At 40.8% G+C, this 24,684-nt stretch overlaps 1 protein-coding gene across 1 annotated transcript; it reads right to left on the bottom strand.

Moving 5' to 3' along the window:
• On the bottom strand, positions 1-20,255 carry LYPLAL1 (lysophospholipase like 1). Its single transcript, XM_048500446.1, has 5 exons — positions 20,127-20,255; positions 16,551-16,650; positions 8,787-8,956; positions 1,119-1,234; positions 1-488 (listed from the first exon to the last, which is right to left on the bottom strand). The coding sequence occupies exons 1-5, from the start codon at positions 20,209-20,211 to the stop codon at positions 255-257; spliced, it is 705 nt and encodes a 234-aa protein (XP_048356403.1). The 5' UTR covers positions 20,212-20,255; the 3' UTR covers positions 1-254.
• Between the last annotated feature and the right edge of the window lie 4,429 nt (positions 20,256-24,684).

Genomic DNA, 24,684 nt, shown 5'->3' with positions numbered 1-24,684 from the left:
AACCAGAGTTGGGCTGTTTAATAATCAAATCCAATCCATCTTATTTTATGTTATTTAATATAATGTGATACACTTAAACATAACATTCATGTAATATTTGCAGTAATTTTTCAAAATTTCATTTGGCTAGTTTTTAAAAAATATTTCCAGTAACAGGAAGGAAACACAATATAAAAGAAAAATAATGGAACACAGCAATCTCTATGTGAAGTTATAATTAACCATATCAGACATCTAGTACTTTTTCTTATTGGTCACTCATCATTTGACTTCTCTGGCAGCTTCTTCAAAATCCAAGCTTGCAGTTTTTCAAGCTCACTTTTGTTCAGTTCATGATGAAGGTTTGGAATACTAAGAAACATTGTTGGTACTCCCAGCGATTTTAAGATTCTGTTGGTCTCTTCACCCCATGAATGCAAAACTAGTTCATCAACTGTACCATGACACTGAAATAATTCTGGGAATTCTCTTTCATTCTTCATCAATGCCTATTGAGAGAAGACAAATATGCCCTTTTACTGCTCTGAAAGCAAAGATATGCGTACCTGGTAGCTACTCAAGTCAACAGAAAACACAGTTCCATTGATTTACAGAAGTGAGTGAAAGAAAATGGCCTTCTGCTGCTGCTGCTCCCGAGCACGTGGTCTGCAAAGGCATTTGCAATCTCAGATCAAGGAGGAACAAGATTAGTAGCCATAGATCGACTTCTCCACAAATCTGTTCAAGCCCCTTTTAAAGCTGAAGGAGATATGAAAGATAAAATGTAGATGGAAGAAGAGATTTCAGAAGCAGATTGAAAGCTTGACACGTGAAAAATCATGTAACCAGGAGGAGATTCTTATGGCCATTTTTTAAAAATCCCTATATGATCCAATCAATTTGAAACACAGTCATTTATGCTCCACAAGGGGCCAATTAATACTGTTGGACAACTGAAGTTTGATACCTTGATGCCTGAAGAGCAAATATGCATGGACTTGCTTGCGAAAAGTATGCAACATGGCTATTCTAAGAATTACTGATCAAATAAAAATACACAATGCGTTAATCACTAACTTACAGTGCTCTGTGGTTTTTAAGATGAAAAGGCATGGGGTAGTTAACAGTTTGACACTCACCTTGTAGACAGCAGAGTTCTTATTGAGAAAGCTTGAAAGAGCAAAAACTCCAGCCACATCTTGGTGATACCTATATGCTAAATGCATCGCCATGCCTCCACCCATTGAAAAACCACCTACAGATTTTGGGAAGAAATAAATCATGAAAGACTGACAAGTTCAAACATTTCAAGACTTCAGTAGATTTTTTTTTTGGTTACTGCTTTATACTTTCCAAACCACACAGAAGCATATGCATATGCATACACACATCTATTTTTGACAAGCGATACTTTAAATGAACTGCACTACCAGTGATCTAAGGCCTGATTCAGAATTTCAATGAAAACAGGGCTTAGGAATTGGGATACAGGTATGAATTCTACCCACTTTCCTCTATTCAGACTCAACACTCTGTAGAACTGGAACCAAGGTTGAAATGACACCAGGTTCACTCCTAAACGTATGTTTTTAGTGAGCTTACAGTAAATCTAGTCACATGTAATGAGGGACACTGATAGAGGGAGCAACTGGGGATTTAAGTGTGAGAGGGAGGAATCTTGCATATTGAACACAATCCCATTGTTCACTCCTGATTGCTCAAGACCTAACTCTAGTGGCAAGTCTGGACCAGGCATAAGGTTCATTTGTTTCAACAGGACATGGGAGAATCTAAATTCCTCTGGACAGAATATTCTAAAACATGCAGAAGTGTACAGAAAATCTATTTTTCCTAAATGAAATGGCTAACCACAGATAAGATTAGGGTTTCTGCATATTTGGGGGAACCTATTAGATATGCACAGAAATAGCCCCACATCTCAATAGCCACATTATGACCCTTTCTGCACTAATGTTTTAAAATGTTTTCCTTCGTGGTTTTCTGTTATTATTTTTACTCCCAACCGTTTTATTTGCAGCCTAAAACCTGAATTCCACTTTAAAATGATTCTCTGGCTGAAACATTTTGAAAACATCTTCAATTGTTGTGCAATCTGTTGACTATGTTTCCCATGCTTCTCTGTTTCCCTGAACTTTCTCTTTGGTGCCATTTTTGAGCTCACTCAGTTCCTCCTCATCTGTTCATTTGCAGCATTTATCTGTTAGTTCTTATGTTTTGTAAGGGCCAATCTTCGGAGCATCGAGTATTCAAGGGGTACAGATTGCAATGTTAAGTTATGAAGCATTGATTCAACACAGAACTCCTGAAAAGGAGGAGGGATCATGTAATGGTGGCCAGAAATCAATTCAAGCAGGTAAGTGCAGACATACATCATTGTAAAGGGGACGGGACTGAAAATGTTTCAGAAACATTTTAGGGGATTTGTGTGGAAAGGGGTTTTATTATATGGTTTCAGCTGTATAAGGACAGATTTCCTAATTATTATCCTCCTTGATTCTTTGCAGATCCCTAACATCGAGGACTTCCAGTACAATCCTCTGAAGAGTTTCTCCAGAATACATCAATTTTGCATAGATTAACACTGCTAATAGCCTGCATCTTAACCTGCTAATAACTCCACTATTCAGTTCTATAAAGAAGGACTCTATAGCCCTAAATAAGTTTAGATTTTTCATTAACTTCATGTAAAGCACACTATCATGAACTCTTTTGTTAGAAGGAAAAGGCTTGGGTCAGTGAGTGGTGGTGGTTGTTGTGGAGAATTTGGAAATTTTATCAACTCAAAATCTCCCCCTCCAGGAACATCTAAACTCTCATGTTTGACCAGCCTAACAGTGCAATTCTAAACAGTTAGGAGTTACTGGCCTTTGATGACTGTAACTTTGCTCGGGACTGCACTGTAATTTCCCTAACCCTTTTCACTAATTTACAAAGTCCTATTTTTCTGTATACCTGGAAAGTCGCATAATAGATAGAATCCTCAACTTTTGTTCATGTGTGATTCTACTGAGCAGCTATTATTCATGCAAGGTCCAGGCAGTTTACCTTAAGAAATAAAAAAATGTGAGAACTTCTACATTGAATTTTTTTTTAAAAAATAGTCAACCAAGGAAAAACTGTATAGTCTGACTGAAAGTGGGATCATGACGGCTCATTGTTGCATAAGAACACCTTCTTGCATGTCAATTAGGCTCCATGTTCTGGTTTTGGTGGTATCACTTTCTTTGTGGCATGAGTTAAGGAACTTCAATTAATTCAAAGTCAACTCACTTTTGTTGCCAGGATAACCAACTCAAGAAGACCCCAAGAAAGCATACTCAATTTCACAACACCAATGTAGAAAATCCACAACCATATACTAAATGAATCATTCAGCCATGGAAAGAATATTCTACGTATAATAATAGAACTATTATTTATAAATAAAGCATAAGATGTCATGGGTTCATATCTTATTTTGCTCTTGCTTTAAAAATGTCTTCACTGCTCCTGAGGCCTCTGGCCTTTTCCCCTGCCACCCAGTGAATGATGCCATCACTCCAAAATGCAGTGTGGAAATGTTTTGCTAAATATAAATATGCATTGTGCATGGCTACATATTGTGCATATGTAACATTAGGCATATTCTAATACATTGGAATACAGAGGCAAAAGGCAACACACTGAAATCTCATTACTAATCTGTAAATGATTTAATCTCTCTTTTGCATCCACTTAGTCACTAGTTGGCAAAGAAAGTTGTAATTAGGGACCAGCTGTGCCTGATAATGCTGTCCCCTTTTGTGGGGAGAATGTTAAGCAATTGGGCTTTCATGTGCCTTCTGAAGCTCAAGGAAAATGTTATGCAGTATTGCAGAAATCTGGTTTTCCCAGGGAAAACCTGCACTACAGTCACTAAGTGACTACTATGGCTTGGCCAAAACAACAATAGGCTTAACTGGGAGCAAAATGTGATTTTGTTAAGGAAGAATTATTTGTTAAGGCAGGTAAGCCTAAATTGTCCTGAAGAAGTTTGGATTGAATATAATGTTGATTTTTTAAAAACTGATCCTGCTGATGTGAGCCAGTTTTTAGTATCAAGTTATATCTCAAAGAAAAATATATCTAGATTATGTGCGGAAAGGGCATGCTGTGAGGTAGGTGGTGCTGAGAGAGCTGTGAGGTAGGTGGTGCTCAGTGGTGGAAGCTGCTGCCCCCCCCCCCCCCCCGCAGGGCCACTACCAATGCCAGCCTGGCTCATACAGTAAACTCCCATTCCTCCTCTTCCCACTAAGCTTTAGCACCACCACATCTGCCTGCCTGACTCTTGTGGCATGCCTCCTGCTCCTCCTTTCCCACCTTTGAACTCCTCCTCTTGCCCACATGAGTGGCCACCACCTTTGCCTGTCTGGCTCATTTGGTAGTAGCAGTGGGAGAGGGGCAGCAGTGGCTCCCCCTCCTTCTGCCTGTTTGCAGGTCTGCCATCTTTGCCAGTTTGGCTCCTGAGCAGCTCCCACCGTTAAAACAATGGCCAAGACCTCACAATGCTGCACTGTGAAATCTCAGTCTTTTTTCTCTCAAAAACTTAAACTTTAATCTTTTTTGTATTTTACTCCATACTTTGGGAGGGGTCCATAGAACTGAGTCCAGAGAAAATAACTCCTATTGATACCTGGCACTATTCTCAGAGCTTTTAATCTGCATGGGGCCCAGATTCAGAATCAAATATATGACAACCGTATTTAGGAGTGCACTATAAATTTTTGGTATCTACTGGAGACCGACTGCAAGGACTACTGCTATAGCCAGGATGGGACTTGGATTTGGAGACTTGAATTCACATATTATGAAGTTTACTTCAAACACATCACCTTGAGTTCTCTGGGGAAAGTGCAAGGTATACAGGTGATGATTAAATATTAACTGAATAACCTGAATTTTTTGCTTCTTATCAAACACCTGGACATGTTTCTGAATACATATACAAGAGAAAAATGTAAAACAAGGAGTAACACAATGTCATAGATTGTGATGTCCCATAATGTTTTAAGGAAGCTTCTCAGATGTTCCTTAATATTGACACTACTTTCTTTCTCTGATACACACATTATTCCTCCACCATCCCCTTTTTATATATGGAGAGAATGAGCATGCCAAAGTTTTATAAGAAACACAACACTTTCATGCTCCTTCCCCCATGGCTCAATAGCCTCTGGAAGAAGTGTAATGATAAACATAAAAGTGACTGTGCCTCTCATATTATTGTACTGAAACAAGGGGTCAAAAATCATGTATGTACTCTTTGGCTTAAGGTTGAGTCTATGGTTCTGTCATTGAACATTTATTTTCCCTGGCTGCTTACAGGTGGCAGGGAGCATTTTGGCTTGGAGCAGCACTTCTATGGCTTAACCTTCTCCCTCCCACCAAAAGAAATAGTGATCTGCAAAACTAGGAAAATATATAGACATTGCTAGAAGAAGCCAAATGAAAAAGATGGAAGGTTATTTTAATATTCCACTGTGAGTGCAAAAAAAAAAAAAAATAGAGCTTGCATTTCAAAATACTGTCATCCGAGCAAGAGAGATACTTGTGCCTAAGCATTCTTCCAAACACATAGTAGGACACATATCAAGCAAGATGATGTTCATATCAGTCTTGGTTTCTACACTGCTACAGTGCACCAGCCCCATATGGATACATTAAGATACCATATATCAGATTATATCACTGACCCCCAATGTTCACCATGGTGTACTGTAAATGCTAGAGGTTCTTATGTTTGGGAAAGACCTGTCTCCACACCTGCTACATCAAAACATTTTAACTGCAGATCCCAGGGACTTAACATGGGATCTTTCTGCAAAGTCCAATGCTGTTTACTAGGTAATTCTAAGCAGACTCCTACTCAAGTCTACTAAATGGAATTTACTCCCAAGTAACTGCCCTTCAAATGGCACTGCCACCCACAGGTAACAACACAGCCTCATTAAACTGGTTCTGAACTGCCTGTATGGATTTTTAGATGTAAAAATGTATATTCAGTATATTCAGACCTGGATTGTGGTCTATAAATCTAGGATTTGACATACATACAGAGTAATCTTCATTTGAATTAGCATAAAATACATCATATGTTTTAAAGAGCCAAAAGAATGAATGCACAAAATCTGAGGTGAAAAAATGATAAATAGGTTAATGAAAAAGAAAACTCTGATTAATCACTGTGTGTGCAGTGATGTCAAGTTGCAGGCAACTGATGGTAACCCCGGCAAGGGGCTTTCAAGGGAAGTGAGAAGCAGAGGAGGTTTGCCATTGCCTTCCTCTGCAGAGTCTTCCTTGGTGGTCTCTCTTCTGAATACCTGCCCTGCTTAGCATCTGAGGTCGGATGAGATTGGGCGATATCAGGTCACCTTCCTTTCTTAATTAATTATTAGTACTATATTTATATATCAGTTGTGTATTTTTTAGTTATATAAAACACACAGGGTTTTTAAAAAGATATATTGATTTCATTACTTTTTTAACAGTGCAGTAATTCACCTGGGCTATTTAAGTAGTTCAGAATAACGTTTTCTTTGGGCAGTCACCAGTCAACTTGGGCATCTTTATTAAAAAAAAGAGCAAACTGTTCCAAGTAAAATCATATTCCCAAAAAGCAACTTTCCAGACAGAAAAACACTCTTCATAATGGCCTTTCCTAGATTGTATTTTTCTAGGACACTATACAGTGTTTTATATGGGATGCCCTCCCTGCCAATTCTATGGAAGACACCTGCTCTTCTTCATATGCTTCTTTGCCAGCACATAAAAAAGGAAAACCAGATCAAAAAGACTCTGTTGATCACTGTCCAAAACAATGCATCCTGGAGCCAATGCAATGATCCACCAAGGAAAAGAAAACAGGGCCCTTCAAAGACTGAGGAGGGGCTGGGTACAGAAAGAAAACAGGCAGAAGGTGGTTGGCTTCATCATTAAGCATCTCAGTGGCATCTGGATATGATTTTACAATTCCTCACACTAAAAGCACGTTTTCTGCACCTTGTATTTTTCACTGTGGAGTCTGTAGAACTTTCTTCTTACAAATGAACCAAAAGATGAGGACCACTTCACAACAACAGGGTTTTGGGGGGTGGGCGGGAGGGTGGGATGTGTATACCTGAGAACTGTATGCCCAGCTGGAAGAGGCAAAAGAGAGGCTTGTACTAATTCCATACATGATGGAATATATTCTTCCCTTAACCCATGGTTAGATAAACACATTTGTGAAATGTTTGTAAAGTATTTAAGCTGATTAAGTCCTCAAAATAGTGGGCACAAACAACTAGGTATGTTTTCTTAACAAGTCTCATCACAATGAATGCATGGCTCATTCCGCACATGCAGAATAATGCACTTTCAAACTGCTTTCAATGCTATTTGAAGCTGTGCGGCATGGCAAAATCCACTTGCAAACAGTTGTGAAAGTGGTTTGAAAATGCATTATTTTGCATGTGCAGAAGGGGCCCATGATTGTGTTACTCTGCAGTTCCTACTGCAACTGGGGTTGTGTGACAGAACTTTTCACCTTATATAATTGTTGAATTTAGACATTACAGCTAGTTGTCAATCTAATTTGTCTCACAACTCCTGGTTTGCCTACCAAACACATATTGCAGACCCCAATTTGTTCCTATGTGCCAGTAAGCCTGCTATCTGCCCCCTTTCCCACAGAATCCCTAGTGCCATCTTGAGACATCTTGCATTGCTGTGTGTGTAGCCTGCCTATTATGACTCAGTAGCAAAAAGTGGAGGTAAAGCCTGCGGTGAAGTGGATGGGTTAAGTCCAAGACCAGACAAGCTGTCTTGTTCTCAATTAAGGATTCTGTAGTTGTTTAACTTAATTCTTGACCTTGAACCTAAAACAAAATAGATCTTTCACACACACACACAGAGTCCGATTCTCTTGCTGATCATCAGCCACCTTCTCCCTCCCCTTCCTGTCCAGGCACTTCAAAGCATCCCTCCAAAGTCGACTATGAAACTAGCAGGTCTTGTACAGCTTTCCTGCTGTGCTCTGTAGACTTTGTGCTGCCTTTTAAACTTCCCCTCTGGATAAGCTTAAGCCACCAAAGCAGCACATTTCTGCTTGGTAAGTAATCATTAGCAGGTTGGGGATGTGGGAGGCAGGCAGAAAGAAGGACACACCATTCATGGCTGAATGGAGCTACAGCAACTTTTAAGGTCTGTGTTGCCCTCTCTGTTTGTGGGAGCCTAAGAGTGCTGGGGCTACTGAACAAACTGGGAGGTCTGCATTCAGGCATCCTGACAAATTATCAGTTTAAAATCCCATGGTTTAGAAATCCATTTTAGTACCCAACAACAACCCACAATCTGCATCCAGACATCATTCTGAACTGGAGTTTAATCAAACCATGGGTTTATAGGATGTGGTTTGTTATGAGATCGAAATTCAGCCAGTAGATTGTACTTTGCTTCTCAGCCCAAATGCAAGTAAAAATAAAATATTTTAGATAGTGTCTGGAGAGAATTTGTTCCTTAATAATGATGCCTAAGAGAGGCCCATTTCAAACTTAATTGGCTTGTGGCTCCTGTTTTCCAGTAGAAGCCCAACATGACAACCCTACTTAGGTTGCTTTCAGTTATAATGGTTGTGTAATGCTTTTTGAAGGCATCAGCAGGAACTCCACCTAACCATTAAGAGTTCTTTGGCTGCTCAAAGCTTCCACAACCGCTTACCGTATTTCAGGCTTGGATCAACTCACAGGAAGTCTCACACATTTTAAATATATTCTTCCTTTAAATCTTACCCAACAGTATCCGGTTCTTCCTGATGCCATTTTTAACTTCATCATCAATCAAACTTGTAAGTTCTTGACACATCAAGTCAATGGTTTCAGTATGTTCTGCGCAATCATTGGAGATCTTATATCTGTCAAACCACACAGTGGACAAGGACCCTCCCATAGGTGTGTATGGTCTGGAAGAAAAGTTGATGAAAACTGCATGAGAAAAAGGTATAATATAACCACTAAGTATTCCTGTGTGAAGACTTTTTCCAAATATTAAGATTTTTACTAGCAAAGGCTGCATCTCTCATAATTAAGTCACATACTACTGCATATATTTATTTTGAAGCCCAGCTCCGGTACCTGATGTCAGAAATGATCTTCTCTGCCAAAAACATTACAAGAGTTGGAATATAGAACATACGAACATTATACCAAAGTGGATGACTTGCCCAACTCCTACAGTTATTTGATGACTACTGGCTGGACATTCTAGGTGTCAGTGAGGTCAGGTGGACAACAAATGGCCAGATCAACAGCAATTACAAGACTATCTTGTATGTGGGTCACAAAGATCGGCATGAACATTGGGTCGGCTTTATCCTGAGCAAAGAGCTGAGAAAGCACTCATTGATTTGCAATACATCAAAGACCGGATCATCACAGCCCGTTTTGCTCATGGACATGCTAAAGCAACTGTTGTACAGGCCTGAGCACCAACAGACAGCACAAATGATGCAATAAAGAATGAATTTTACAAACAGGTTCAAGACATCTTTGCTAACATCTGGAATCATGACCAAAAGCTCCTGATTGGTGATTGAGAAAAACTCAAGGACCTTGCCACTGCCACCACCTTTGCCTTGGAACTGCATAATTGCTTCAACCTTTTCAGGGAAATGACAGTCATAGAATACCTCTGGGGTAGCCTTAGGGACAGCCCCACAGAATGTGCCCAAAACCCTATTGGGAGACGCCAAGGGTGACAAAAGGAATGGTGGATCCAAGACCGAACATGGAAGCTGACTGATGAAAGAAAAGCCATAATCTGAAACAGGAGAATGTTCAAATCAGGAATAATTTAACAATAAAAAAGAAAGAGCATAGCCACCACCACAAAAGGATACTTACCACACACACCCTCCAGGGACCCTCTTTCTACAACCTAAGTTTATTCCACTACTGGAAGTCAACTGAGAAGCAATTCTGAGGAGATAGGCCATGTGTGACAGAGTACAGGTGGGATCGGATTCCTGCAGCCCTCTGCTGCACTTTCCTAACCCTATTTTGTGTGGTAGAGTAATTGATGTGACTCATATATCTTCATATACCTTCATCACAGGGGCAAGTATTCCTCTTCAATTCCCTACCTGTCACCTCCATTTAAACAAATGACATTTTTTACAAGATCCCTATTTCCACATTGGAAATGCAAGAAGAGGTCTAGCCCAGACAACTGTCTTTAGGGACAAGGTGCCATGCTTTCAAAACAAACAAACAAACAAAATGCTGTGGCAGAGGAGGAATGTGTAACCTATTCCAACAAAGAAGAAGCTCTGAATCCAACCACAGTCTGAGGATAATCAGTCTAGTTTAGCAACCAAAAATAACAGTTGTCAGGTAAAAAACAATACTGTCTGAATCTGAAATGCAATTTTAATGGGCAAATAGGGTGTCAGACAGTACAGAAGAACTTCAAAAGAGCACTTAAAAAATAGCTGACAGATTCTTTCTTGTAAGATTGCATGCACTAAATCTGGGTAGACGTGGCTACGGTACGGATGCCATTCCTTCTGTAAGAGAACAAAGCAATTTGTTTTCTTTCCTGACATCCAGCTTTGTGTAGATTAATCCACTGGTACTAGCTCCTGATGTCTCTTGGCTTTTGTCCCATTGGCAACAGAAGTATTCTCCATCAGCACAAATGCAAGCATATTCAACTACCACTCTGAGGAACAGCTTAACATATATATGGACTTTTGGGAAAAGAACAGCATAATTTTCTAAAAAAAAATGTCAGCTCAGCTTCTTCATTGTAATAAATGCTGTCTACTAAAATTCTTTTTATTTCTGTAAGCCATGAGTATGATCCAACAAATGCTGAGCCATCTCTTCAAGCATCCTTAATTTTAGTGAGAGAGGTTTAACCACTTTGGCTCTGCCTTACCTTCTGGAGGTTTTGCCCACTGAAGACAGATGAATATGCTTAATTACTTTCCTGGATCCAACACTAAGACTTTACAAATGAATTCCCAACTTCTATGTTCGTATTAATCTACACCCTCAAAGTATTATCTAAATCCAAAAAAATCCTCCCCAAGACAAAAAACAAAACAAAAACTTTTAGAGATGCCTTTTGATATCCTTTTGCTTCTAAGCCCTTTGGGAAGTTTAAAATTTCTAAATGTAAATGAAGATGTGATCACCCACCCAACTGAGGGTTTGCCAACCCAACTGGAGTAAGTGGCTCCTATGCCAGCAGGGAGGGCAAACAGGGTGTATTCAGCAGTCTTTTTATCAGTTGTGTGTGAAACAGACAGATGGGCCTGAGAAATGGCTGTTCCTCAAAACTTTTTCTGACCTACAAGGTGCCTGAAGCTCAAATAGATGAGCTGCATATCCAAGCCAAGGAAATCACTAAGGCAATGGAAACTTTAATTCTCAGACTATATTATAGTGTCACTGAAAGATGTGTGGAAGAAATCAGCGTTAATAAATTCAACAGAGATACTGAAAAGATCCACTCATAATTGGGAAGAAACAGGTTTGGTTCAATTTTATTTTTTTGTGCAGGCCCCCAATACGTGCTGCTCCAATTCAAGAGAGCCTCTAATGCAGTGCATAAGAGCCAGAAAGTAGTGGCCCAAGAGGGAAGCCTCCTTCCATCAAGCTCCAACCTCGTGATTACTCTCTTCATGGGCTGCTCTGACTCCAAGGGGATGTGAAGATTCTCTGCAACCCTAATGGATCCAGGAAGCAGCAGCACCAATGAGAAGGGATTGCATGCTTCCCCTCATGCCAGTCCAAAGCAGAGCATGGACAGATACTGCAGCCTACCCTGAACCTGGTCTCAGAGATGATAATAAGTATAACCTGTTGCTTCTTCTAAGGTGATGCCCCTGCCAATATGGCACCTCAAGAGGCTACGCGAGGGTTGAACTGCCTCTGAGAGGGGCAAAGGTGACTACCACTCTCTGTATTTTACCAGCAGCATTTTCTGCTAATTATTTTTTTAATTCCCTAATAAGCCTAACAAGATCACAGGAATAACACAAAAATACCTTCTGGTAGCAAGCTTTTCCTTAAACCAACTAACCAACCAACCAATCTTCCTTCCTTCCTTGACTGAAGGACTGAAATATACTTATGTCATCTTATTCAACACTCTAATTTTTAAAAGGTTGCCAAGTTCTACTATGCCACCAACATAGACTGTAACAGCCTACATTTAAGCACATGTTGAACAAGCCACAGAAAACTAGTCTACAGTTCATCACAGCAGGCATCAGAGGCATCTGGGATGGAGGGAAGTTACTTATTGCCCACTGAATTTGTTATCATACTCTTGTTCCAAAAAACAGGCTTGCAATCTCCTTAGACGTGCCAGCCAGAATACCCACAGTTGACCAAAAGCAAAGAAAATGATACTTCATCTCATTTTACAGCGCTTGAATAGAGTGAATCCTTAACATACTTGTATGCATCCATACAGATTTTAGTCATACACAATTGTATATGTTGAAACCTGTAAATGATGGACCCTGAAACTGACAATAAAATATTTGCTTGAGAGTCTGGTGAGAACTCTGTGTTGTACATCCCCTGACACCATTTTACTGATCTACCTCTTCTGTGATCAACAAGACTCCTGGCCAATATCTTTAAATGGTGCCAAACTGACTGGTTATTTTGTGCTGCAGCAAAAAAAGAAACCTATTCTGAGAAGGAAGGTATTGCAAGCTCAAAAACAGTTTGCACAACTCTATAGAGCCATTTTTAGGGCTCCACAAATATTTACTTAAATGTAAAAGGGGTAAAAAATGTGCAAAATGTATAACAGAAGAACCAAGTTTTCTGATGATTGCTGATGCATGAATGCAGAGTATCAATCTGTTCAGAGCTTGATTTTGGATTTACAATGGGAAGAACAGTGACAAGGAAATACTACCTAAAGCAAAGATCCTTTGACCTAGATTTTTTGAAGAGAAACATTAAAAGGTAGGGTATACTTATTTCAAAAAGTTGAGACGACATAATTTTAACTTGACCACATTAGCTGCTACAATGCCAATTTAAACTATCACTTTCTATTTAGGAAGAAAACAGCAGGAGTAAATGGGCAGTATTCTGTTCAGATTTAAACATTCAACAGAGAACAAATGTTTAAAGTCACACACTAGCAGCAGCTAAAACAGTATTTAAAGTTGCAGCCACACAGACTCAAAGGCACCTTCCACACACGCAAAATAATGCGTTTTCAAACCACTTTCACAACTGTTTGCAAGTGGATTTTGCTATTCCGCACAGCTTCAAAGAGCACTGAAAGCAGTTTGAAAGTGCATTATTCTGCATGTGCGGAATGAGCCAAAGAGTGGAGAAAAAAACACTTGGGCTGATATGGCACCTGATGGTATTTTAAAAGCCCCATCTTAAATAAAAGCATGTTTAAACCACAATAATTAAAGCAAAAAAGGGTGTGTGTGTTATATTTAACAATTGAAAGCTGATGCAGTTGTTTGCATAATAGGTAATTCAATGACTCGTTTAAATACAAACCTTGATTACGATCAACAGGTAGCTAATCTGTGCAAAGTATTTGGCCACAACTACGCTCCAAAGTAGTTTCTAGAAATCTGAAAATGCACCTCTTAAATTTTATCTGGCATATAAACAAAAACCCTAATTAACATACTATCACCTATTCTATCAGCCTAACCTATCTCGTAGGGTTGTTGTGAGGATAAAATGGAGGAGAGGAGAATGGTGCAAATCATTTTAGGTCCCTACTGGGGGAAAAAGTGAGGAGTAAATGAACTAATTAAATAAATACATATGAGGCGAGGCCTGTATAGCTGTAGAATTTAGAAGATCTAGAGGCAAAAACAAAAAAAAACAGAGCTGAAGGTGCAAACCTGGGGGGTATTGGGTCTCAGGGTCTGATACAGGGTGCTGGCCTTGCTAGAAATAGTGGCAGAGTATAGAAGAGCTCATTGTCTCTAGCAGGGCCCACTTGTAATTGGCAAAACAGACTATTACAAAAATGTCACAGATCAGCAGTGTTGCCTTAGCCAATGGAAAGTAAATCTCTAGAAATCGTCATTGAGGAAATAGGGGATCACACAGAAGTACTACTATCACAAGCTAAACACTGATTCCACAGTATATAGATGGCCATAAGAGTCCCCCTGTATTTCAGTAAAATTAAGATGGGGGTTCAGGAAAATTCCACTCAGCCTGAAAACATTTCCCTGCATGTCAAAAGGGAAATAGCCTGAATAGGTCTACTTGGGAGATAAGTGAATTAGTCCTTGTGCTGCCCAGGTTCACCATATACCTTTCCTCTCACCGACCCCACCCCAGCCAACTGGACAGGGGTGAAAAGCCTAACTATGAAGACACTTCCCGCTCTCCCAGTGGATAAGCAATGGAGGGCAGACTAGCAAGGCAGGAGTTTATTTGTAATGCCTTGAGGATGGTATGGAGGTGGGGGGGTGAGATGTGTGTGTGAAGAAGAATCCCTGCTTTTTCCTTCTCTTTTTTGCAATCCTCTTCAAGCATCTGCAAAGCGCATCATTTTGTACCCCGTCTGCAGAGGGGCTGTTCAGAGTGCAGTGCCAACCAGCTCTCTCTTTCCTCCCTTTGATTGGGGATTTAATCCCTAGTCAGGTTTTAAGACTGAAGAGGGAGTGAGAGAAAGAAACTAACCACCTTTTTGTTTCTGACAGGGTAGCCAAAGCAAGATGGAGGTGGCTTTGGCAATGGATTGATAAGATTACTTACTTTGGAGGAGAGCGGTCCACCCTTGCACAAAGTGAGCATGAGCCCCTGAGCATGTGCAAAGAGACGCTAAGGGGAAAAGGTTGGGTGTGTGTGTGTGTGCAGTTTGAGAACTTGCCCTGGGAACCATTTCTATAGATATGCATCTTGTCCACCCTCTAGACCAACTAGTGATCAGTGCACTCCATGTGTTCACACCCTTTGGTTTTCACTTTGGCCTTTATTTTTTTCCTGTCTGGAAGTTAGAATCAATTTGGCCAATAGGATTCAAGCCTTTTGGCTGCAAACCCACTGATTGCTTACCTTCAAACATTTTTACAGTATAAATATAGCTCCCCTCCCAAACCTCAGAACTTTGCAGCAGCACCACTTCTGAACTTCTTTGCTACTGTGACTGTGCAGCTTGAACACAGGACTCTCAGAGATCTTGAGTCAGCCTTGATCTCTGCCCTGCTTCTCCTTTCTCTATGACCTGAGATCCTCAGCGCCCATTCACCACATTGGATAGACTTGCGTGTTCTTACTGGGCCCCTTTATTGTGTGCTTTTATTGCTTTGGTGGTAGGTTGTCTACTGTTAAGGTTTGCTCTCTGTGAACTTACCGCTCTCTGAACAACTCTTGCTTTTCTCAATCAATTTTTCAAAATAAAGGCACAGATTTCTATACTAATTTCCACCCGATTTGTTTCTAGGAACTTCCCCTCTCCACAGTGAAGTGCTGCTACCAAATTCTGGAACTTGATATGCAAGAGGAAGTAGTTTCGAATTTCATTTTATCCAGATGCATCTGTATGTGCTCTTAACACACAAGGGGGATGTTCTAAACCTTGGGGGTCATAAATAAGCATGCTATTTGGGTAAAAATAGCAGGTGTAATGAGTAAGCACTACAAATATACATCCTGAGCAAATGTCAGTTCACTCACAGCTCCATGTACAGCAGAACTGGATTTGGCTCCCTGCGCTCCTCATCACTTAACCACAGCCAAAAGATCAGGAAACATTATGTCTGCACCAAGTCATTGTCGGCCAGCCACACTGTTCACAGACCATTGGTGCTGGTGCAGAAAGGTTTCTAATATATACCAATATAAATGTTGTCAGGCATCCAGCCCAAACCAGAACTAAGGCTGGAATTAAAACCTCACTAGAGAACATTCAAGCTGTTACGTCATTCTGCAATGCTGATACAGTCTAAGCACGCCAATAATGTTGCTAGCAATGGTATGCTTTTGTACAGGAAGAAAAAAAATACCATGGAAGTTGTGAGCAGCAAAATGAAATTAGAGAGCTGTTCATAGGGGATAAGACAAGAAAGCAGAGCTGAATGGGACCAAATGAGATCATATCACATTTGCCACAGTTCAGATATCTGGGACAGTTTAAACAATTTTTTGAATAAAATCAAGAGGAACACTCAAACTCTAAAGGATGCATATCTATCTATATCTCTACCCATTCTACTTTCTAAATTGGCCTGCATTTTCTACACGTATGTCTCTTTACAGAACCATTTGGAAACAAGAAGATGCACTGTAAAGGTCACAACATTTAGGTGTTTTTAAAACCTTCATTTATACAAATCTGAAGTTATTTTTAGTAATGAGAATTTTATTTGTACCAAGAAAGAGGATGAAGTAATCAGCTTGGAGCACACACAAAAAAATTCCAGTTGTAAATCAGCGCTGTGCTCAGTGCTTCCGGTGACCGGCACTTATCACAGTTCTTTGCAATCTGAATAATTATTACAGGTATCATTTCAAGACTAGCATGAAAACACTGAAAAGTACCTGGCAGGAGCTGTTGGATAGATGACTTTTATATGCTGGAAAGACAAATCTTGATTCAAAACTTGCTTGATCCAGGCTCTTACTCCTTGGCCAGTATCACCTAAGTAATACAATTATATAATGTCTGCATTAGATGTCCATTTATACAATGTGAAAAACTAGGCCTACAGTTTATAATTTAAATATAATTTAATGACTCAAATAGAAAGTGGCTGAATTCTGCAGAAGTTTTCCACCCTTTGCAATGCCAGAAGAACCACCTATGCCAGAGGAAAACACCACCATTAGCAGCATTGGGATCCAGTATACATAATGTGACCACAAGCAGAGTAACCCAATTCAATTATTTCAGGGCTTTCAGCATAACTCGAATGCAACTAATTTCATGAAATGCTACAATCAACACTCCTTGAAAAATACATTTTTCAAAGAAAGTACACTGAAAAAAATGTACGAGACGCAGGAAGACATGTTACATGTAATCCACTGGAAAATTTTCAACCTGCCATTAAATACCAGATACGAAACCCTAAATGGAGCAGGTCAATTCTCAGACCACATTAATATAGTGCAAGATGCACTTCCCCTAGCATGTTTTCCTACTCTGCTGGCTTCGTTCGTTCGTTCGTTCGTTCGTTCGTTCCTTCCTTCCTTCCTTCCTTCCTTCCTTTCTGTTCTCTCAGTCACAAGTAATTCTGGCTGGGGCTGCCTGCTTCAGACTTGGAGATGGTGCCTGCCACATTAAGATTCCTCTCCTGATTTGGCAGCAGTCCTTTCCCCCTACCCTCTTCACTCACTTGCTGCACCAAGCAGCAATCTATACAGCAGGAGGTAGGGAAGAAAGGTGGGAGTATTGACTGCAGCCACAGGAAAGAAATAATTCGTGAAGCAAGTCTTGGCCCTTGAATTTTGAAGCAACAGTTCTTGTCCCTGCATCAGGAACTGGCAACTCCGGCTATCCTAATTCCCATGAAAAATTATCCCTTAAAATACACTAGCTGAGTTTGCACTAGGGTAGTAAAAACATTTTTAAAGGCTTTACAGTGCTATAACTTCAATAAGTGTTCACACTTTTAAAAAGTGTTATTTAAAACCACATTAAAAAGGCTTTGATCTAGCTCACCTACTTAGGTGCTGCAGCTTAAATAATTGTAAGCACAGCACTTACTCAACAACAGTTTTAGCACAGTTGTGGTCAGAAAATCAAAGCTGCCTGAAAAGCTGCCCAGCCATTGAAGTCTTCCCAGTCATACATTTGTACTCCCCACCTTCTCTAATGCTGAAACATGCTGCTGAAAGGCTACAGAAACCAAGCATGGAGGAACCCCTAATGCAATTCCTGTTGGTGCTTCTGATCAATTATCATCACCATGGTAGCAGTGAAAAAGGCAAACTTTATACTAGCAATTACAAGAAAAGGGACTGAAAAGAAAACATCCAGCATTGTTGTATAGATATAAGATGCAGCTGCTTTGGAATATTTTGTATGCCCTATTCTTTAAAAAAGGGATATCATGGAACTAGAAAACATTCAGAAGAGGGCAACCAAAACAACCAAAGGGGGGATACATTCCCAATGAACAAAGGTTACTCTGGGACTTTCAATTTAGGAAAATGACAATTAATGGTAGACAAGATAATAGGTTTATTCAAATATGTATGTAGAGATTTTTTTAAAAACATTTCTTTCCCCTAATAGCAAAACATGAAGTTGAATGGAGTTCAAGTTTAACTTGTAGAACTTATTGCCACAAAAAATACTGGTGATTATTGCTAGTCTAGGTGACTAGGCAAATTCATAGAGGACAGGTTCATCAGTGGCTATAAGCCCATTGCATCAAGGGCCACATTAATTTTGTACAGAAAGTGCAGGATGAGTTTCTAAAGCAAAAACATTCACAGGTGTTCCTAAATTATCCCGAGATACACCAGATTTCTTCTTTCTATGTTCACCTGAAAAAAGTCCAACCAACAGAACTGAGAAAAGTCACAATTCTCTGGAATGAATCAGCTAAACAGAATTCATCATTAGATTTAACTAACATGTCACAAAAGCCCAGGATAAACAAGGCCTTAGAGATGTTAACCATCATAATAAAAACTGGGATTCAACCACTACATGCGTTAACTTGCTAAACAAAACTGCATATATGCTAGATGTATACACGTCTGCCTACTAAAATCTCACCCTGCCCAAGGCTATCCTGAGCTTGTCAGATCTCACAAGGTAAGCTGGGTCAACCCTGGAAAATATTTGGATGGGAGACCTCCAAGGAATACAAGGTTGCAACCCAGACACAGGCAATGGCAAGCCACCTCTGAACATCTCTTGCCATGAAAACCCTATGGGGCCACCAAAACTCAGTTGTGACCTGACCACAATAATAATAATAAAAAAATTAAGTCCTGCTCCTCTGTATCTGATGAAGTGGGCTTTTGCCCATGAAAACTTGTTAGATATAATCTTGTTAGACTCCTGTTTATTTTGTTTTTTTAAAAAGTTGTGTATGTGTGTACCAATTTGTAAATTTGGCCATGCAGCTGAAACAATTACTAGGTCAGAACATTTATTTCCAGGTTGTCACATAATGATTCCTATGGATCATAGTGCCATTAGCATTATAACTCAATATAACAAAGGGGGGGGGGTGTCACTGGATACATCCAGGGAAAGGAAGGTGGGTTTAAGTTCCATGGTGGATGCAACCATCATCATGGGAAAACTGCCACCTCTGCATTTTGTTGGCTGTCCTTTTTCAAATGTTAACGTTTTCCACATTCACCACCTGTATACATTGCCTACAGAACACAAGACGCTCCAGCAGCTGAATAAATAAATGTGGAGGGGTGGCCTTCCTGCTGGACTGCCTTGCTATTGGGGGACAAGCTGGTTATCATTCCAAAAGCAGAGGGGAAAAAAAGATTCACAAATGGTAGTGCACTGCTGCATGATGAGGGATGCAGCTCTGTTATTATTATAATTATTAGTGGAAGTTATAGGAGTACTTCCCTTATGTAGCTTATGTAGTGCAAGGGAGAGTGTACAAAATAAATATAAACCCTTCTCTTTCAAAATTAAAAATAGTTCCCTAAATCGTCAGATGCAAGGAAGGGCAGAGTCTTGTGATGTCAAAAGCACAGATCCCATTCATAAAGCCATAATTCTACATGGCACCAGAAGCAACAGAAGCCTTAATTGTGGGACCAACCACATTTTCCAAGCAGCAAACTAATATTATTTGTGGGTGCAGACTCATGCAAACTGTACTTGTTTCCATGTACTCTGGCACATCACTACATGAAGATCCTTCAACAACAGTCTACGTGGCCAGTACATAAGATGGGGTAGACTTTCAAGGCAGCTCGAGGCTTTAAAATCTTGCCTTGCACAGAGAAAAGAACACTAACGTAATCCCCTCAACCCCCACTATTACTGAAACCGCCCCAGGCTTTCAGGGGAGACCTCGCTCCCTTAGCTCTCTGCAGCTCTTGCTCCGTGAAATGGTAGCCATATAGGGCAAGCAGGTCTCCTCATTGGCGCCCCCTGCAGACCACTTTTCAATTAGAAGCATCCACCTGAACCGTGGAGGAAGATGACGGAGGCGGAATGTCTTCCCGCGGGGGCGACCACGCTTCTCTGCAGCGCGACCGGGACCGCCATCCTGGCGGCAGCGTCTTCCGGCAAAAGCACAGAGCCAGCTGTGGCATAGAGCGCCGGCGCACCAGAAAAAGGGCGGAACTTCGAACCACAGAGCATGAAACGGATCCGCCCCCTGCGGGGTGGGGTTTAGAAGTGTTTGTAGTGAGTGATGGAAGAAAGTGGATTTGCGGCTGGCCGGGGAGGAGAGCGATTGCGAATGGGAATGGTTGGTAGCAGAAAGATATATCATACTCAAATCCCTGGAGTACACAGATTGACGATAGTTAGCAATGATAGAAATGCATTCTGCGCGGGTCAGGGATGCTGTTTTCATATTCGTGCTTCCACCGTTTCAGGCTCGAGGGAGCGTTATCATTGAAAGAAGATGCCAGCAATGAGCCTTAGCCGCAGAAGTGGTCTTGAAAGGGAGAAAGGGAGAGGGGTGAAAAAAAATGAAGTCAGGAAGGGGGTTAAAGGTGTAGAAGAGAGGAAGAGTGCGCCCAATAGAGCAGCCCCTACCTGTGTTTGAATAAAGACTTTACTCAAAACTTGTATTGTCCTCAGATGACCTTAATGAATTGGGTATCATTGGGTAGGTTTTTATGTTTTATACAATGTGCCTTTCACACAGGGACTCAAGGTGGATTACACATAGTGAGTCAGTACAATCAACAAAATGGTACATTCAGTAATCAATGCATTTGGATTTTGAAAGTTTGAAGCCACCAGAAGAAACTGCCACAGCAAAAATATTCACAGTGGTACAAATATTGTGATACCAATCAGTGGTACAAATATTGTGTGATAGAGTCCTACTTAAACACAGCAGTGTACACCACAGTCCCTAATCATTTTTCCATGTAACTTTGAGAACCACTTTGTACTATGCAACTGTAACCAAGTTCACTAAGGGAGTGAAAGAGCTGGAATATTCCCATATAAGGAAGAAAAGTGGCACTTTCCCCAGATTTGTTGGAGAACCTGAAGCTGTAGGTAGTTCACCTCAGGAAGACTCCAATTTTGTTATGAACTATACATTGATATTCCAGGGCTATATTGGAACCTTTGAAGAGAAGAACAGGCGGCTCAGCAAAGGCAAAGCAAAACTGCAAGGCTATCCATCTCTAAGGGACCGAGCCAGACAAAAGACAGAATGGGACTGAGACACTGCTTGTCTGTTTGAACTCAACAGGCTCAATCATTATGTGTTAATTATGGTTTTCTATATTTGGTTTACTGTTCTGTATGGTTTTTTTATAAAAAAAAAGAAAAGAAAGCAAGTTGGAAAGTTGTTGTAATTTTTGTAAGTGTTGGGTGTCACAAGGTGGGATCACACTGTCAAAAAGTGAACTCTTAGTTCTCAATTGAGGATAGTATCCCTCTTGGAATTAAGTTGGGTTACACAACTTGATTAGCTGCACAGAAAAGGTCTCTTGAATAATTCAGTTTTGTGGAAAGTCAAGAGGATGGCAGCTTTCCTGGCTTGGAAAGGCCCTGCCATACCGTGGGAGCCCCAATGGAGAAAATGTATGGGCAGTTGTTGATGGTCCCACTAGTAGGTTAGAACTTGCAGAAACCCCTGCTGGCATGAGTGAAATTGTCATGGCAGAGGAGAGGGGGAGAGGCAGTCCTGTAAGTAAGAGAACCTATGCAATGTGATAGCCAATACTTACTGGACCTGGTAATAACAGAGTCTGCAGGATGGAAATAATATGCATGGTGGTGGAAAGGCATACCACTGTCTCTCTGTTTTATCACTACTTATTGTGAGGTCAAGCTGCTCCTTCAGCTGCAATCTTAAACTGAGGCCGTTTCTGCACGGCCACGATGGGGGTTGGGTCAGTATACACGGCATACGCGGCGTACACGTTCGCACAAACAGTCCCAGAAACCACCGGGAAGACGGCGCCGCTGAGCGCCATCGCCCGGTCGACCTACCGTCTCTGCAGCCGTCCGGCGTGTCGCCGAGGCCTGGGTACACGCCCCCCTGCCCTGCGCGACCGCTCCTGCGTCGTAGGGCAGGGGGCGTGTCCCCAGGCCTCGGCGACATGCCGGACAGCCGCAGAGACGGTAGGTTGACCGGTCACGGTAGGTCGACCGGGGAGGGATGGCGCCTTCAAGCTGCTGCTGTGCGAACGAAGCCGCCGTTTTCCATAAACCTCACTGGGGAAGCGAGGTCGGAAAACGGCGGCTTTGCACTGCTCGGGAGGCACAAGGGCGGCGCGGCTGCACAGCAGCTGCGCCTGTCTTGAACAACTCCCTGGGGACCTAGCGTTTTTTTTGCCGTCCCCAGCGGGGTGAACTGCTGTATTATGTCTGCGAGGAAAGGGCCTGAGTTACATTGAAGTAAGCGGTCTTAAAAGTGTGTGACTATGTTTAGAACTGCACTGTAATACAAGTAGAAACAAGACAGACTTGTCTTTATATTGAGCATACACCTTTTCAGATGTTTAACAAGTGTCCTTGAAGAATACCTGTCCCTTAAGCGGTTCTTGGTTTTGTTGCTTTATTTTAGAAATAGCACCTCTGATGCTATGATTTGCCAAACAGCACGGTTTAACTACAATTTTTTTAGTACCAGAGTTGGAAAAATTTGCCTTACTCATGGCCTTTTTTGGCCACAATTCTAACAAAACAGGCAACCAAAATTGGTTAAAAAAAGTGAAGTGGTGGGTACAGTTGAGCAAACTATATTGCAAGGTAAAATGTTGCGAGATGAATGGAGACAGAGACACAGATGTAATTCGGTGAGAGAGGGCTCTGAAGAATCTCTTCTGTCTGAGGCTCTGTCACCTGTTTATTTAAGGGATTTGCGGGGAGGTAAAAACAATGGGAGGGCAGGGTCTTCAGGCAAAGGTTGCAACATCACTATCGGTGGATGCACGTAGTCACAGCGAGCCAGAAAGTCTGCAAGTCAACAGACTCTGTCCAATACACATTCGCCCAGGGGAGACAGGTGGCCACAAGGACGTTGGGATGCCAGCTCCGGGCCAGGAGTGTGCTCGACTGGGGGGAAACCTCCAGACGCCCATGTTTTCCCCACAGTAAAATGTCAGGTAACTTTGATAAATGGAATGTTATTATGACCAGCATGGAGAAATCTACTTAACATCTGTATTATTTGTTTATAGAGTTGGAATTCATAAAGCTTTGTATTCAACTTATTTTTTTGAATAATTTTTTAATTAAAAATACTAAAACCAATCAATTTCAACCATTACAATAAATTATGATAATGCATGAGAATTCACAGAAATTGTGTATATGCACATTTTCAAATGAAGCTTGCAATGAAACGTAGCTATTCCTTTTCCAATAATTGCTATTTCCTAACATTATGTTTGTAAAACATATAATACAAGCAAAAACAATATAGGTAAAATATTAGGAAATAGTGTGTTGTATGTTTTGAGCAGGAACAGGTTTATCCAGTGTTTGATAATAGGGATTATGTCGCACTGAACTCATAAAGATTCATGTCGAATTAAACATATTTAGAATGTTACTATGGTATATAACTCAACCTTATCCATGTTTTCTTTTTCCTGCTTCCTGCTTTTATCCTCTAGCTCCACTCACACCTTCCTTGGATACTGGGGAGGCCTGGTACTCACTTTGAGATTCTTAGCAGTTTGGAGAAGGCATTTTAATCTCCTACATATGTGGATTAGTTCAGAAAACACATGTGAAACAAGCAATTGTTCCCCTTTCCATTTTATACTACTGGGGTCTCATGTTTATGGCGTCCACATTTTGCTATTTATTTGTCTAAAGTGAGGTGGCAATGGATTCCCTCCCCCTTTGTGTACTGCCATAACAGCAACTACCCCCCACCCTTTTCATAACTTGTTAGCTCAGCTCCCCAGCTGTGGAATGCCACTCCTTGGGGTGATCTACAGAGGCTTAATTTTGATACGTTTATTTTGGCCCAAATTTACACTATTTCATATGAGTTAACAAGTATCTTTTCCACATTTACACTGCAATATCCTTATCTTGTGTGACAGCATCTGTCTACAATGCTAGAAAATACAGCAAAAGTGGCATATTAGAAGGTGAAAATGTGTAGTTGCATTTGCCTTTAACAGGCACCCAAAATGGTAAAAGGGAAAATAAATCACGGTAGCTGAAGCATTGAATTTCTTGCCATTGCTAGGCATGACTTTCCTTTATGGGTTCACTTCTGCATTTTCCATCAAGAAATTCAGAATGACATATATCACAATTATAATCAAAGTTATCCCCTTTAATTGACACAACAGTACTATGTGATGATTTATCCAGGAACACATTAGTAGGTTCATAGAGGCCCAGGCGACAAACCTAGCTTGACATTCTGACCACTACGCCATCTTGGCTTTCAGGCAAAGGCCTGTGGGGAGCAAGTCATGAGCAGAGGTAGTGTCAATATGTTTGCTCATGTTACCGACCCATTGGCTAGTCTTTACATATATTTTATGTGCAGGACTCATAAGCTGCTGCTACAGGACAAAC

The sequence above is a fragment of the Sphaerodactylus townsendi genome, linkage group LG01, assembly GCF_021028975.2.
Source record: "Sphaerodactylus townsendi isolate TG3544 linkage group LG01, MPM_Stown_v2.3, whole genome shotgun sequence".
Classification (NCBI taxonomy): Eukaryota; Metazoa; Chordata; class Lepidosauria; order Squamata; family Sphaerodactylidae; genus Sphaerodactylus; species Sphaerodactylus townsendi.
The sequence above is the reverse complement of the archived record's forward strand: the minus strand, read 5'-3'. Positions and strand labels throughout refer to the sequence as shown.

Bases quoted from the DNA above. Each gene is read 5' to 3' on its own strand.
- LYPLAL1 (XM_048500446.1), bottom strand. From the start codon at position 20,211: ATGGCGGTCCCGGTCGCGCTGCAGAGAAGCGTGGTCGCCCCCGCGGGA. The intron at 8,957-16,550 runs GTACTTTTCAGT...CTTTTCTTCCAG, and splicing joins TATCCAACAGCTCCTGCCAG to ACCATACACACCTATGGGAG. The intron at 489-1,118 runs GTGAGTGTCAAA...TTCTCTCAATAG, and splicing joins AGAACTCTGCTGTCTACAAG to GCATTGATGAAGAATGAAAG.